General features: G+C 39.3%; 1 protein-coding gene and 1 long non-coding RNA gene across 2 annotated transcripts; both read right to left on the bottom strand.

The window, feature by feature from the left end:
* Nucleotides 1-663: 663 nt before the first annotated feature.
* LOC134164254 (uncharacterized) lies at nt 664-5,463 on the bottom strand. The gene is made up of 2 exons (XR_009965080.1): nt 2,096-5,463; nt 664-1,243 (listed from the first exon to the last, which is right to left on the bottom strand). It is a non-coding gene; the product is annotated as an uncharacterized LOC134164254 (long non-coding RNA).
* Nucleotides 5,464-6,347: 884 nt separating this feature from the next.
* TMEM41B (transmembrane protein 41B) lies at nt 6,348-16,072 on the bottom strand. Its single transcript, XM_062619799.1, has 7 exons — nt 15,816-16,072; nt 14,110-14,227; nt 12,858-12,986; nt 11,040-11,133; nt 10,087-10,191; nt 8,043-8,181; nt 6,348-7,166 (listed from the first exon to the last, which is right to left on the bottom strand). Exons 1-7 carry the CDS (start codon nt 15,913-15,915, stop codon nt 6,997-6,999), a joined length of 855 nt encoding a protein of 284 aa, XP_062475783.1. The 5' UTR covers nt 15,916-16,072; the 3' UTR covers nt 6,348-6,996.
* Between the last annotated feature and the right edge of the window lie 436 nt (nt 16,073-16,508).

Raw genomic sequence — 16,508 nt, 5'->3', positions numbered from 1 at the left:
TCCCAGCCAGCTTACAGCCTCATATCTCTTAAATCTAGTCATCTACATAAAAGGACACAGAAGTGTTAGAACAAGTCCAGAGGAGGGCCACAAGGATGATCAGAGGGCTGGAGCACCTCCTGTATGAAGACAGGCTGAGAAAGTTGGGGCTGTTCAGCCTGGAGAAGAGAAGGCTGTGTGGAGACCTCCTAGCAGCCTTCCAGTATCTGAAGGGGGGCTATAGGGATGCCTGGGAGGGACTCTTCATTAGGGACTGCAGTGATAGGACAAGGAATAAAAGGGGTTAAAACTTAAACAGGGGAAGATTAGATTGGATATAAGGAAGAAGTTCTTTCCTGTTAGGGTGGTGAGGCACCGGAATGGGTTGCCCAGGGAAGCTGTGAATGCTCCATCCCTGGTGGTGTTCAAGGCCAGGTTGGACAGAGCCTTGGGTGATATGGTTTAGTGTGAGGTGTCCCTGCCCATGGCAGGGGTTTGGAATTTAATGACCTGAAGGTCCTTTCGTACCCTAACTATTCTGTGATGATATGATTCTACAATCCAGTACATGTACCCAAACAGTTGGAGCTTCCTCCTCCCATTCCTCCTATCGCATCTTCTACCCCATGATTATTTAATTTCTGAAATACTCTTGCCTAGTGACCACAAGCAACATCTCTGATGCCTAATTCAAAGGCTAGTAGCTTTAATCTGTCAGTCTTCTTGAGCAATATTCCCATCACAGGAAACACCCAAAATATGGCAATTTTGTCAGTAAACTCTGTGAATTGCTTAGATGTTCTTGAGTAAGGCCACAACACCAAACTATATTATGAATTCTTCTAAGTATTATTTATGATGTTGAGAAAGTCTGTGGAATTGTGATTTGCTCAAAGACCCTTTTCATGGCATAGAATTTTTCCAAGTACAGTAAACACTGCAAATTCCAAATTATTGGATACAACTGCTCAAGGGCAAGTGTTGTGAAAGAAAAATCAGAAGTTACTCCCGTAACATTACATTTTAGTTACAATGCAAAATTTTAAAAGGTATGTCCCACTGTGGCACTCCCACTCCTCTCCAGAGCCTGCTGACCTCCTGAGGCTATGAAGATGATATTGAAGTCCTAGAGATGTGCAGAAGCAGAATTTTCTGTGCTTTGAAGACCATCTACAGAAAGAAGCTTTTACAAGGCCTCTTGCATAGTTATATACCAGTCATCGATTTAGCTCTCATAATCCAGACCCAAATTCTTCCTTGTATACTAGGAAACAATGAAACATGAATTATTACAGTAGGTCAGGAAGGGGAGTTATGGTATGTTAGTAAACATATTATGCTCTTATTCATATTAATTGCCATTATTTAAAGGCCATAACTTCTTTCACTTCTTTTGGGTGACCTGGAGCTATAGAGCCACTAGCTGAGAGGTAAACAGAAATATGTATCATTGCAAGACATCGATTGGTGGTAGAAATAATCAGAATAACTGACTTCTCTTTGAGGGGGAATCTGAAAAGCTCACTCTGGATCCCACACTCCTGTCAAAACTTTTCCCTCTTAACACTGCTATACTGAAATACATGATTCACAAACCTCACAACATTTATGACAGAAGGAAAGTTTTCTGTAATTTGACCTGTATTTTTTTCAGCCTTCTGGAGGGGTAAAAACAAAAAAAAAACCCAACCACACAAAACTGTTCTGTAATCTTGCAAAAGCAATTGTCCTACATTATGAAAAATAGAGTATTATATATTTAAGGGATAGTTTGACTTCCCCTTTCTGGCACAGCTCTGTACTGGGTGATAAGGAATGGACAAGCACTCAGGCATCACTTCTGGGACAGGATTTGTTCTCTGTGTCCAAGTTAATTTTGAACAGAGGAATTTGACCAGAAGGCATGATTCTTACTGCTTCAGATCCCACAGTTCCCAGAGTTATTACTCCAGTTATTACAAGAAAGAAGAAAAGTATGTGACTAAACAAGAAATGCATTTCCTGTTTGTTCCTTTAATTAATTTCTAGTGCAAAACACTGGACGTATGAATTTCATTCCTGTAGTAACACTCTCACAAAGGCTCCTATTTCAGTCTGTACATTCACAAAATTGTACCTGCACTAACTGCTGGGTATTTCAGTCCTGGATCAGCTACCTGGCTGAGTCTGTTCTGCTGGCAGGGCAGCTTAATCCCAGTGAATGGCAGAGTATGAGGCAGGAAACATACATCAGTTCTAATGCAAAGCAGAGCAATCCACACTTGTCGTTACTGTCATAAAAATAGGTTATCACAGAAACTATACAGGATAAATAGGCTCAGGAACAGCACACAAAAATCTTTCAGAGTTACCTAACAACAAAAGCCATACTTTGACTTTACATAATAGCATCATTCACTAACTTTTTAAGAAAGACTTCACACCTTTTTACTTCTGTTTTCTTAACCTTTTGGCAAGCTTTCAGCATCAATTTTCTATACAAGGCACAAAAAGAGAATTTCATAAACTGGAAAGAACAGAATATAAAGGGAAGATGAATTATAACTTCAGCACATGAGCCTTTCATCAAGAATTCATAAAAAAAGCAAATTATGCCTTTCAGTGCAAAATACAAAAACTTTTCAAAATTACTGTTGTGAAAAATTAGAAAAGTCAAGTTTATCTACATATTCTGAAATAGAGGTAGAAACAAAATTAATCTCATCTACAGATGTAAACAGCTCAGTTTAATTTTTAATCAGTCATTAAAAACACCATTTAAGAAGAATTCATCCCTTTTAAACAGGTCAATAAAAAAGATAAGCTTAATGTGAAGTTTAGTATGCTTCATTGTACTAAAAGATACAATGTTCCATGTTTTATGTAATAGCTTTATTATCAAATGGCAAGAGACATTTAGTGATGATGTCATGCAGGTATCACAAAACAGTCCAAAAGATAGACAGGTTACCTAACACCTCAAAACTCCTTGCAAGTAAAATCAAAGCTACACCTGCCTGTCCTGGTTCATTTCATGGTCACTTTCTTACTATCAAAATATTACAGCTATCCCTTGGATCACTTGCTGGATTCCCTAGGCTAGTAGAGTATTCCATCACACAGTGCTTTTTTATCTTTTTCCACAAGGCCTTCCTTACTCCTCACCACCCTTAGTCCTTGAGGGGTAGGAAACCGCTTGGGGCCATTGGCAGCTGAAGATAAGCACAGAAGGAACAGGTTAAAAAAAACAAAGCAAACAAAAAAAAAACAACTAAGGTTTTGCAAAAGGAAAGGACTTTATTTTTGACCTTTTTAAAGTCTTAAGGCTTATAGCCACTGTGATGGGAACACAGTCCATGGCTGAAACACAATAGGTTTTCCAATGACATAGCCTGATCTGATCTACACAGTGAAATACAACTCAAGTGAAAATGTCAAGGAATAGCGTGATTCACATTAAACTGAAAAAGTTCAGTTCCTTCTTTAGCGTTTAGTGTTCCCTCTTTAGTCTTTAGAACCTTGGTTCCACCAAACATTTGCTTTATACAGCACAGAAAGGATTTCACAAGAGCATCTATAATTGACCAGAAATTGAGACAAATGCTAAGAAAAACCACTGGGCAATAAGTAGTAAGTAGTTTATTCTGACAATTCATCTGCATGAAAAACTAACTATGCAGAAAAGTAGGCTGTAAATGTACAGCAACTTCACATGCCAACAGTCCAGGAGATGCTTGCTTACAACAGCTAAATTCACACTAAAGTTTACTATGGAATAAATCCCCTGGGTAGGCAACCTCTGAGATCAAAACTGCAGCAACAGAAATAATCACTGCTCAGTTTTAAATGCCAATAAAGTACACTTTTAGAGTAAAATCTAATAACAAACCAACTGCTGAAGCTAAATGATCTTAGGATAAACTTGCAAACAGTAGTGATATGAATTCCTTTATCCATCTATGTCAAAAATACCATTTACTGTACAGCCTGAATTTAAATAAAAGTGTATCAATAATATTTACTGAATATTTACATGTAATACTGTGATGAATCGAAGGAGTCAATTATGTTACAAAAACAAAACAAAACAAAACCCTTTAAGGTAGCAGTACCTTCTACATTATCACATTTATGGAACTGGTCTCAATGATCTATCGTATGGTAACATGAAGATACAGACAAATAAAAGACTGAATTGGAGCATATGCTAATGTGCCAACTGCCATTTCAGCAAGATACTTTAGGGGCACCAACTTAAAGCATATAAGCAGCACTGGTTTCAGTAGGATAAAACTTAAATGCACACCCCAGTTCCTTGCTGATCAGGGCGTCACTTTATGGAATTCCACTAACATTACAAGCTACAACAGTTGTAAGCATACAAGGAGAGGTATCATATACCTTACTGAGTGACTATATATACTTCTGCTTAAAGGTAAATCAGCTGGTTGCCTCTTGCCAGTTACTGACTTATCAGACAATGGAACGATCATGTCAATTTTATATACAGACACAAAAGCCTTCTGTTACGTGATACTTTGAATATTATTCAGAATCAGCTTTTTAGTAAGAATTGCACCAATTTGCCTCCCTGACATTTCTTCTAGCTAATCAACCTGCAATGAAAAATTTTATACTCTTTTTATGTATTGCTTTAGAAATGGTAATTAAAATTACACTGCTGTGCTGGTTTCAGCTTAACAGTTAATTTTCTTCCTAGTAGTTTCTTCTATACCACAGCACATCCCCATCAGCCTCTGGGAAAATTGAACGGTACAATGGCCTCTTAAAAACTACACTGAGAACAATGGGCAGTGGGACTTTCAAACATTGGGGTACACATTTACCAAAAGCCACCTGGTTGGTCAGCACTAGGGGATCTGCCAACAGGGCTAGCCCAGCCCAATCGGAACTTTTATGTACCGCAGAGGGGGATGAAGTTCCTATGGTGCACAAAGAGATTTGCTGGGGAAGACAGTCTGGGTTATTCCTGCTTCAGGTAAAGGCAAACCCAGTCGTGGGATTGCTTTTGCTCAGGAACCTGGATATAATTGGTGGGTTATGTGAGAAGATGCGGAAGTCTGGTGTGTACCTCAAGGGGATTTAATTTTGGGGAAAACAGCCAATAAACTTAATTACATGCTCTTGCCTGCTATATAAGGCTTCTATAGCCCATCAGCTATATGCCTGTCTCTGCCACTCTGGGCTCTGAAAATACGTACTGTCTTGATCATCAGCAGAGAACAGTCATGGGAAAAACCAGCAGCAGGAGTCTCCCAGTACTGTTCTCAGGTCATCATCGACTGAACCTGACATCCCTCAGATCATCACCCCAGCAAAGAATGAACTTCGATGAGACCAGATGAGCTCAGTGGTGACATCATCAGGCAACAATCCAACACCACACACCATGTCTCCTGCCCTGAAGGACGGTTACAAGAGATCATGGACTGAATGAATGCAGCAAACTTCATAGGGATGGTCCACGGACTAAGGAATGATACCTCTGTGAGAGACAAAAAAGATACTGGTATATTGGAAAATGTGGAACCTGAGCTTGACATAAAGGGTATAGAATAAGGAGCAGATACAGTCCTGGTTTCAGCTGTTAAATTTCTTCCTAGCAGCTGGTGCAGTGCTTTAGTTTTAGTGCAGTGTTTTGGCTTTAGTCCGAGAATAATGCTGATAACACACCAGTGGTTGAGTTGCTGCTGAGCAGTGCTTACTCTGGTCAAGGACTTTCCAGTCTTTCATGCTCTGCCAGTGAGGAGGGGCACAAGAAGCCAGGAGACAGCAGAGACAAGACACCTGACCCAAACTAGCCAAAGGGGCTACCACATCCATACCACAGCATGTCCTGCCCAGCATATAAACTGGGGGGAGGCACCCAGAAGGGACTGATCGCTGCTCAGGTCTGGCTGGGTATTGGTCAGCAACTGTGTTTTCTGAGCTTTTTTTGTTGTTATTGTTTCCTAATATAAATAATGTTTGTTGTTAGTGTTGGTATTCTATTATCACTATATTTTACTCTTTTTTAGTTAGTGGACTGTTCTTATCTCAACCCGTGGGGTTTAAATTCTTTTGAGTCTCCTCCCAATCCTGCCCTGTGGAGGGGGGGGAAAGGGAGAATGAGCAAGTGGTTGCGTGGTGCTAAGTTACCGGCTAGGGCTAAACCATGACAATTGCTGAAAGTTTTATATAATCATACAATCATTTTCTTAAATTGGCAGGATAAATCTAAGCAAGTGAAATATTGGCAAAATAATTAACAGTAAAAAAATAAAAATTAGAAAGTCAAAATAGTCAACAAGCCACAATCAAAATTCTAACCTGCTCTCTCCCTTTCCTTATCTTTCCCAGAATAAAACTTTACAGAGGACAAGAGGGAATGATGTGACACTTTGCCTTTGTTAATCCAGTTAAATCTGTTAAAGCAGATGTCAGTTCAAGTATTTAAATCCACACAGCGCTAATAAGTCAAAGTAAACAATCAGAATGAGAATATCATTGTAATTAAAGTACTGCAAAACCCCCTTTGTTTCTGAGTGAGCACCGTTATTATATTGTTATTATTTTGGAAATCCCAAAGGGAAAAAACCCAGAAATATTGTTGATGAGGAAATGTACTCAGACCAGATTACATGCATGCCTACAGAGATTATTACAAAACTGGACTGAATAGTTAAGGTTTCCTGCAAGTTTTAGAAAGCATTATCTGTAGTTTATGTCTACATTACATTTTTCGCTCTGCATATAATCAGAGCAAAACGTTACATCTGTTTTTACACTTCCCTCATCCTCAGTGCCACATACACCCCCTCCCAAAGTAAAACACTGATGGTTTGGTTACAAAACTATATGTAGTACATTTCTGAACACAGTTCCTTCAATTCTGGGCCATGTGTTCATTTAAAGACATTCTTATCAATTACAAGACTCCTCTTTAATTGCTTAAGATCCAATAGAAAAGCAAATATACAAATATCAGAAGTGCTGATCCTGAGATGAAGTATGGGAAATTCTGGTCCAGTCTGATCCTTATTCAAACTTCTGTTTCAGTTTCTTCTGGAAGACAGCTGGTAGGACGGAGAGGATGGCTAGAATCATGAGAACAAAAACAGAGTTCCAGGAAACAGCTTCCCCTGCCGTTGTAAGTTGGTACAGCGTTGTTCCTGCCTTAATGGCTACAAAAGATGGTGGTGCCACACCTGGAGTGGGGAATTAGAACGGTAGGAAGGCAAAGGAATAAAAAAAATAGCTTGTCAGCAAAAAAAAAAAACAAAATATAAATTAGTCAAACTTTTAAAACCCAAAATTTCAGACTGTTGTGTTGCATGCTTGAGGTTTTTTTTGGTTTCGTTTTTGGTGTGTTTGTTTTTTTTAAGAGAAGTGCAAATACAAAATTAAAGACAAAAAAACCCTTATCAAAAGAACTGGCTTTATGCCATTTTAAATATTTTTAATACCAAATACCAAACACAGGTAACCAATAAAAGAATCTTTGCTCTTTAGACTCTGCAGATTTCAAGCTCTCTCTACAAACCAATTTTAAGTTCATAAAGGAAAAATATAGATAGTTTCCTAAGCAGATTAAAAATCATTTGCAAAAAAAATGCCAATTACAAACCTAAAGTGTTTAGCACTACATTAGTTAAATTATGAATTCACTCCTAGGAAGATATAGTATGATGAACAAAATGGACTGGGGATTCAAAATCCTTTAGATCAAAGTCCCATACATCCTCACACAGTTATACTGAATTCAAACCAGGAACTTACAGAAGTTGAGGAAGGTGTTTAGTCATTGAGTGAAAAAAAGTTACCAATACAGTGTTCTTATAATGTATGTTTCCTTAATCAAGTAATTAAGACTGGGCTCATTACCTCTCCCTCAATGCATCAGAATAGTCCTGACTACTAAAAATCTTGACGGTACAAGCATCACACATCGAGAAATACAAAAATATTCTTGTGTAATCGTTTGGCTGTCCACTAGGTGGTGATCTCTGCTGAATAACTCATACACAGGTGCAAATACCCCTGCAGGCTACCCCAAACCTCGAGTCACTAGCCAGAATTCTTACCTAGAAAAGTGCCAATGAAAAATACTTTCAATGGCACATTAATTACAGGAGATGTTATATTGATAAACCAATTGGGAAGAAAAGGTGTTATTCTCAAAAATATTATGTAGTTAATGAGGTGTTCTCTGTGTCGTTCAACCTGCCAAAACAAAACCAACAACAAAATAATTAGTAAAAAAATGCCTGCCTTGAAAATACATAAAATAGTTAAACAATTATTTTACTACTAGAGCATTTTTAGGGGTTTTTTGAGTCTCTCTTGTAGAAAGTTACAAGTTGCAAACATAAAAATCAGCTAAACAATGAGTGACTCAAGGAAGAGTCATCAGTGAATCAACTGTTAAGCAGTGCTGAAGTTAGTCTGGAAATACCAGTCTGTAGTGGAGCATGGCATTGAATCAGCCAACATAAACAGCAAACAAGTAATTAGGCACAGCAGCAGGCCTAACTCTAACCTGAACACAGCAACCTCTGTCTAACTGTAGCCCAAATCAGCATGGCCAGCTTGTCATCCTATTCGTAAAGCTTTTGCAGGAACTAGCAGTGACATCTGCTCCTAAACCATTTCATTGTAACTCATGATCAAACTTCAAACACAGCTGTATTCCTCTCTTGCAAACTTACCCAAGTCATGACTCTGAAGTTCATCATGTTTCTGCTGCCAAGGCAGTTGCAAAACCTATCTAATCCAGAAGTCAGAAAGCCTACCATTACTTATCCAGGAGCAACCACAATACCCCAACCTCATGTACAGTCTTAGTTATATTCTCAAGTCTAGAGTCTAGCCCAGTTCATTACACTAGGACTATATCAAAGTCTCTTCTCCTTCCAGCCTATTTTGGTACATCAGCCCTTTCAAGCGAGAACTGCAACTTCAAACCAACTTTTAAGAACAGCAAAACATCCACCATTTCTGGCCTACCCTGGCAGACCTTCACCAAGCCTAAACATGGTCATCTGGCCCCAGACAATTGAAATCAAGCCTGGTCTGATTGCAGTTCCATCCTAAATCTTATGTAGCAACTTTCCCCCCCCTCAGCTTTAGCTTTAACTACAACACTGAAGTCAGTAGCCCTGCTATTTTTCAGTAATACCACTGGGGGGTTTTTAATCTTAGTGAAGGACAAATACTTAAACTTTGATTAACCTTGCATCTTAGTCCTCAAAATGCAAGCACAATATAGTCCAATTAACCTGCAAACAGTGAGATATGAGCTGCACATGTAATCACATAATTTTAAATCACATATCCAGTTCTATTAAGTGGAAGTAGTAATCATTTGTTACCCAGAACAGCCTCAAGATTACACTGTGATACAAGGATTTACATGGGTCAAGAGTCAAAATACTATTGTATTATTTAATAAGGTCAAATGTATCAGACTCAGTTCTACATCTTATCTCATAGGGAAGAAGTTTAGACTACTTTTACATGAATTAAAAAAAATAAAATCTTGAACAGAGTACATTTGTATGTTGCACTTCATACTTGCCCCCTCCCCCCTCAAAAAAAACCTCATGTTTCACAGTATCAAACCAAGAGCCATAAGGCCAAATTGTACATTTTTAACTTCATCTGACAACTAACACTTGCTGAAAGTAATGCTATCAGATATTGTAAAAGAAAGTTTCCAAATGCTCCAACCACATCATCATCATCTTCAAATTAAGGTTTTGCAATCAAACATACAGCTATGGGTTTTCTTCCCCTATAAATAACACAAACCCAGCTTTCATTAGTTATGATGCTAGGAGAGCTATTATTTTAAATTGAAACTGGAGAGGTTTCCTACTGACATCAGCTAAATCAGGAGTTATCAGTTGCAAACTCTTCCTAGGTAAAAATAACTTCCTCACAGGAAATACCATAAAAAACAGGAATATTCCCCACTGTTTAAAAATGCTCAGAGAAAGTAATTACACAGTGTTAGAAAGGAGGCAGAATCCTTTGTTTGTAACTAGATACATAAGCAAGAAGCCGTGGTTTTCTATGCTATTATAGTACACATTTTCTGACAAATTTCAGCATCTCTAAAAAATTTACCTGTTCTGACCATTTTACTGCTTTTTCTGTTAGATATCTATATACAACAGGACGTCCCACTAGGTATGAAAGCATATAGCAAAATGAAGCTCCAAGTCCAGAACACTGAAAAACAAAAAAAGAAAGGACAAATGAGCAGAAAGTCTAATTAATCTTAGCCTTATATCCCTATTAACTACATGGCTGCATAATACCTGCTCCTATGCAGCCCTCCACTGGGGCTCAGGGGCTCTCCTTCACCAGTATATACACTCTCCAAGAATGCTGTTCTTAGACAAGACAGTTCCTTTATTTCCAGGGCATGTAGATCAATCTTAACATTCAAAGTAGACAATGCTGATTACTTACCAGTTAATACTGAGTGCTTCTATAGTTTTAAGATTTTGAACAGTGAAAGCTTTGCAAATAAGGGGCACAAAAGCATTAAAGAGATGTTAACTTGAAAAATCGTCAACTTGGTCCTCTATACCTAATCAATTATCTCATTCTTATGTACTACAGCTCATTATGACTGCATCTTTATGTATTTTTTGAAGCTTGTCATTAACATAGACTTTGTATCTTAAATGAAGCTTCTTGGGTATGTAAGCCATTTAAAAATAAACGTGTTTTGCTATGCAATAATTGTGTTCTGAAATTACAATCAGGTTCTGGTGGATGCTAAACAAATTTAAAGGAAACTCTGGCTGATTCATACTCAGATGCCTCCATTATTAAGAAAATTTTGAGAAAGTTTAGTCCTTTGGATCATCATTCAATGCTACAGTGAATTTTGTGGGTAACACCATTCTCACAACAGAGCTGAATGAGAACTTAATTCATTCCTCAGAAACTGAAGTACACCCCTATTTCACTCAGACTCTGATAATTTCAAACAGGAAACTGATCAGATGACTGGTTATATTCCAAATAGACAGAAATATATGCCCTCACAAACTAGTTTTCATACTTACCAGACAAACAAGAAATAAGGCCAATGGAAAGGGATAAAGAAACCCTGACAGGATACTGAGAAATATAGACCCAGGAATAGCAAACGTTTGCAAGCTGGGTGCATCTTACTTAAGGAAAAAAGAAAAACCAACCACAAAACAAACCAACCAAAATTAAAAGCTACCCATTTCTTAATTTTATAAGCAGTCAGGATATATGTATTACAATTGGAAAAGCATAAATATAAATAGGCATAGCTTCTAAAGATCTTTATTTCAAAACACATGTGCAGAGGAGCAAAAAAAGCCCAAGAGGAACAAGCAGTAGATTGATCATTACACATACAAAAATTAGTCACTAAGTAATAAAAGCTGTACTACATTCTTCTTTCTCTGTGCTCCAACTGACACTGGAGATTTATCATAACATTACAGGAAACACATCCTTCTGATTTTACAACGTTGACTAGAGATATGCAAATTTCAGATATCCTCTCTGAAATGTTCACAGAACCACCCAAGCCCATTAACTACTATGAATTCCATGGAAGACAGACATGCATGAAGGCAATTTCTACTTCCTTACAAACAGATATGGTGCAATCACTAGATAAAACTAGGACACATGATCAGATAATTTCAGTCAGAATTTTTCAAAAAGGTTTCTGCGTCATAAGCAAACGGACCCTTGAGCTTAAGGCTTGCTAGGTATGCTTGAGACTAGGATGTACTGCCCACTTCAGACAGAAATATAAAGCAAAATTGTATCTGCAAACTATTTTATCCGACTGAAGTATCACAAAGCCCAATAATCTTCCTCAAGTCCATTAGAACCAGTACAACTTTTTCTAAGTGTCAATGTTCTGAGATAATTGTAACATGCTTGCCAACTGAACACGGTCTACTGCTAAGGCAGTAAGTGTCATCATATCAGCTGCTATAGTAATTCAATAAACAGCCAATTCTGTTCTACTTCTTGTTAATATATAAAATAACATTTTAATTTTCTTCCTAAATCTATTACTTGTGAACTACACCTAAAAAGACCAAGCCAGAGGACACTTACTAACGGCACATTCAATACTGATTTACAATTCAATACTGAGTTACAAAAGCCTCCTGCATTAAAATATAAAACAGACCTCTTATACGGCTTTTAAGTTATTAACCTTTAGTTAAGTGTTCCAGTTATGAGTGTGTTTAATGATTAATTAATATATACAGCACTGAGAAAAAAAGTTAACAAGGAACACAGATAGTCTTTGTGTCTCCCCAGGCAGAAACTACTTCAGAAATTTAGCTATCTAAAAGGAATTTTTTTGAATGTGAGCACTGAAGAGATGAAAGTAGGCTCAAAAGACTTTCCTTTAGAAATGCTGCAAAATATTCTGTAAATTACCCTGACATGGCACTCATGAACATCTCACGGAAGAACAGTGCAGTAATCTCAGTATTCCTTAGGATCAACAGTAATTTCTGACTGGAAATTCAGTTTGCAATTTCAAAAGTTAGCAAAACAGTAAAATGAGACCGAGTCTGATATCAAAGCTAAAAATATTGTCCATAACAGACAGAGTCAAGGTGAAGCTGCATGCAAATCCCCACCACCATTTACTACTATAGATGATGCATCAATTTCTTTCTACTCAATCCTTTCTTGCAGTCCAAAAAGCATACTGAAACATGAAAGAAATGTTTCTAAGTTCAAAGATTTTTGGAATATTTGTGTCTAAACCACACTAGGTAGGTTAATCTTCACCCATAATCAAGAACATACAAGATTTCTTTTTGAGATAAATATGCCCATCAAAACTGCCCTTTATATTTGAAAAAGGATACAAAACATATGTGGCAAAATAAGCCACTAACACTTGAACATAAAATGTGTCCTTATACTTGGACAAGACTTTTCCCAAGGCCTTTGCATCATCCATATCTCTAGGAACCTTTATACATTCTCTTTCTTCCCTGAAGAAAAAAAAAAAAAAGACAGAAGTGGTGGTAAGTATAATCAAACAGTATAATAAAATTAGTTACTGAATATATAGGTAATTTGATACACTACATCACTAAACTGCAGCCTCATCAAACAAACCACATGAATTATTATGGTAACATTCTCAGATGAACACAATATTTACAATATGTTTTGCATTAGAAAATCCTCAATTTTAGATATTTGCAAACTTTCTTTATTCATTACAATAATCTGCTTCATTCCTAGAATTTTTTTTTTCTTACCAAGTACTGATCAAAACCAAATAATTACACAAACCAAACCTTGGCAACTGAACAGCGCTCAACATTTCAGCCAAAAACAACTGTAACTGCCTCAGCACTAGGGTCCTAACATCTGAAGTGCAGCAAGAGCAGCAGCAAAGTTTTACCTCAAAAACAAATAAAGCTTTAAGAGCAAAATCTCATGTCACACCTTAATCTGGTGCAACCCTGGGCAGCACAGTTGAGTGTCCTCTCTTCCGCTGTACCAGATTTAGTGACTGGATTGTTGCAAACTGAACTTGTTGAGCAAGTTTATCAGACAGAAAAATAACTACTAAAAGAAAAAAAGAAAATTGTCAGACAAGCAGACTTCCACCTTGTCAAACTATCTATCTTTGCAACACAAGTACCAGATGCAACAAAAAGGAGAAAAAAAGAACATGAAGCTTAGATATGAAAGAAGAAGGATGTCCCCTTCTGATGACAGCCTCCAAATATGCCAGCGCACAAGGAATCTTCAAACAAACCTAGGCCTACCCAAGCATGCTTTGCCTCTCAGCTGAAGAGCATTAAGAACATAGCGAGTTACCACTGCTAATGTGACTGCAAGCAACTTTTCAAAACATGGTATCTCAACTGTGGCAGAGAAATCCTAGGTCAAATACAACTCTGTTTTCACAGAACCTACCAGTTAGTAGTTCAATATTAATGCATTGTATCCTAGCATTCCAGGTTATAAACTCATATTTATGTTAGGTTCTGTCTATAATTAACTCATGTCAGTTTAAAAATCACTTAACCCCATGTAGGTTCCTCTACAATTTGGTACTGAATGAAAAGCAAATAAATTAATCTTTCCTGCCATACTTACTCACTAAGTTGTGGGAAATTTCTATATACCAGGAACATAAGGAAAGCAGCCGATGAGAAGATGGACACTAATATAAGCAGTGATGTCCGAGCTGATCCACCTTCTGCCTGAGCTTTTCCTGAAATTTAACAATAACAAAGTTAAAAAAGCCAAACCAAAACACCACTGCTCTCACAACGGGCTTCAAACTTGTAGAAGCTTCAAGGCAAGCTCTCTGTGGAGATGCTCTTCCCACTAATGCTCTCAATAATATATACAACACACTGCTCACATTCCCTGAAAGCTTTCAAATACGTCTGAAGTTATTACACTGGCAAACATCCTATAGAAGTCAAATTCTACAATTCATAATAATTTAAGCATCAATTAATAAATAATAAAGAAAAACAGAGCAAAACAAAGTAAGCCAGATGCATTTTTAACTTTTTCTGCCATACATTTGCCAGTCTGGTTACCTAAAGATTTAACTCAAACTTAAATCTTCAGTATGATAATGCAATTCTGGACATGCTCACTGTATTTTTTTCCCCTCCTAAGAAAGAGCACCAGAGCTAGTCAGGACAGACACACTCATCAGGAATAAAACAGACATCAACTTGGCATATAAGGATTACAGTTCTCAAGACTTCAGAATTACACATATTTTACACTCAGACTTCTCTTGGATATGTCTATACAAGCTTTTATTAGCTTTAGAGTTCTTGTGTAAAGAAAGCAATGGGAGTTCAATATGTGACACAATTATATTTTAGGCCTCTTCTATACTTCAGATTTTTACCAATATGACCATACCCATGCAGTACAACAACTGGCACAAATACAGCTATACCCACACAGAATTTAAAACAGAGAGGAATACACAGTAAGAACTTGCTGCATCCACACTAGGGTGCATATGTATTAAAACACTCTGACACTGTCAGGGTAGCACACCTTCACAGAGAGCATCAGTCTTGGCCACCTGAAGAACATAAAAAAATAGCAAGGCTGTATTTTAATTCCCAAATACTGGTGGCATGACTAAATGCCAACGCAGAACATTCAAGCGGGTCAAACTGCCAGCTCACTGTTGCAAAACACAGTGAAAGTGTAATGAAACCCACAGACAAAACAGCCGGCTGGACAAGCTAGCAATTCTACCCGCTTTGAGGTCAGCGTGATCCCACAGGTGTGCTCTGGCTGAGCTAAAACCGAAGGAGACATCCATGTAGCAGTTACAAGCATGAATCACAGAATCATCGGGGTCGGAAGTGACCTCTAAAGATCATCTAGTCCAACCCCCTGCCAAAGCAGGGCCAGCGACAGCAGGATCCCTGTTCCAGTGCTCCTCAGTGCAAAGAAGTTGTTCCTCACGTCGAAGTGAAACTTCTCGTGTTTTAGTTTATGGCCATTGCTCCTTACCCCGTCGCTGAGCACCACTGAAAAAGAGCCTGGCACCCGCTTTTGAGACATTTATATGCACTAATGAGATCCCCTCTCAGTCTCCTCTCGACTGAACAGGCCAGGCTCCCGCAGTCTCTCCTCACACGAGACCCGCCTCCCCCCCACAGACACCGGCTGTCCCCTCGCGGCCGTGTCAAACGCCCGCGCAGGCCGGGGACGTTGCCCTCTGGGCCTGCCGACACCGTCCCCGGCCCGCGCGAGCGGCTGTGCGGGCAGCTAACCGCTGGCAGGACGCTCGCTCCCGCTGCCCCAACCCCCGGCACCTTCTAGAAGCTGCCGCTGGTGCTTGGCGCTCGCCGCCGCCGTTGCTGCTGCCGCCGCCGCTTGGCAAGGCCCGCGCTCCGCCGCCCTCCGCTGCGCCATAGCTCCGCGACACCCCGCGGGCCCGCCCGCCGACCGGCGAACCAGGGGCAGGGCAGGACAGGCCTTGCCGGCACGGAACGACGCGGGAAGGTGGCGGGCCGAGACCTATCACTCCTCCCCTTTTCTCCTCTCCTCCCCTCTGCCCTGCTCACCCCACCGGATCGCGCTCGTGTTCCCGCCCCAGTGGCCGCATGGCGCATGCGCGACTGCAGAGTGCCGCCGGCTTAAAAGGTGTGCGAGGGTGCCCCCCCCCCTTAGCACGGTGGGATGTAATTTGGTCTCATCAGTGTTGGGAGCAGGCACAGGCCGGTCATGCTCACGGGAAATAGGGTAAAACCCGGCTGTGAGCTTGTTTTGTCTCAGTAACGGCGTGAGGCGTGGGAGTGGCTTTACTTTCGTGTGTGTCTACATCATCCCTCAGAGAGGGTGGCGAGAACCCCGCGGCTAACGGCTGTACCTCAGTGGGACTGGAACAGCATTGGGGTCTGAGGGGAAGAAGCATTACTTGATTTTTACAGTTTTGATTTTCCATCTGATTTGTCTTTCGAAAAGAAAGCTTCAGCGTGCTGTTTCCACAGAGCTGGGTTGCTCTT

This window comes from Pezoporus occidentalis, unplaced genomic scaffold (assembly GCF_034315485.1).
Source record: "Pezoporus occidentalis ecotype Australia unplaced genomic scaffold, CSIRO_AGI_Poc_V1 ctg214, whole genome shotgun sequence".
In the NCBI taxonomy this organism is placed as follows: domain Eukaryota; kingdom Metazoa; phylum Chordata; class Aves; order Psittaciformes; family Psittacidae; genus Pezoporus; species Pezoporus occidentalis.
The sequence above is the reverse complement of the archived record's forward strand: the minus strand, read 5'-3'. Positions and strand labels throughout refer to the sequence as shown.

Coding starts and splice junctions, on each gene's coding strand:
- TMEM41B (XM_062619799.1), bottom strand. CDS start 15,915: ATGGCGCAGCGGAGGGCGGCGGAGCGCGGGCCTTGCCAAGCGGCGGCG. Junction 12,987..14,109: donor AATTTCCCACAACTTAGTGA/GTAAGTATGGCA, acceptor TTTTTTCTTCAG/GGAAGAAAGAGAATGTATAA. Junction 11,134..12,857: donor TATTTTGCCACATATGTTTT/GTATCCTTTTTC, acceptor AGATGCACCCAG/CTTGCAAACGTTTGCTATTC.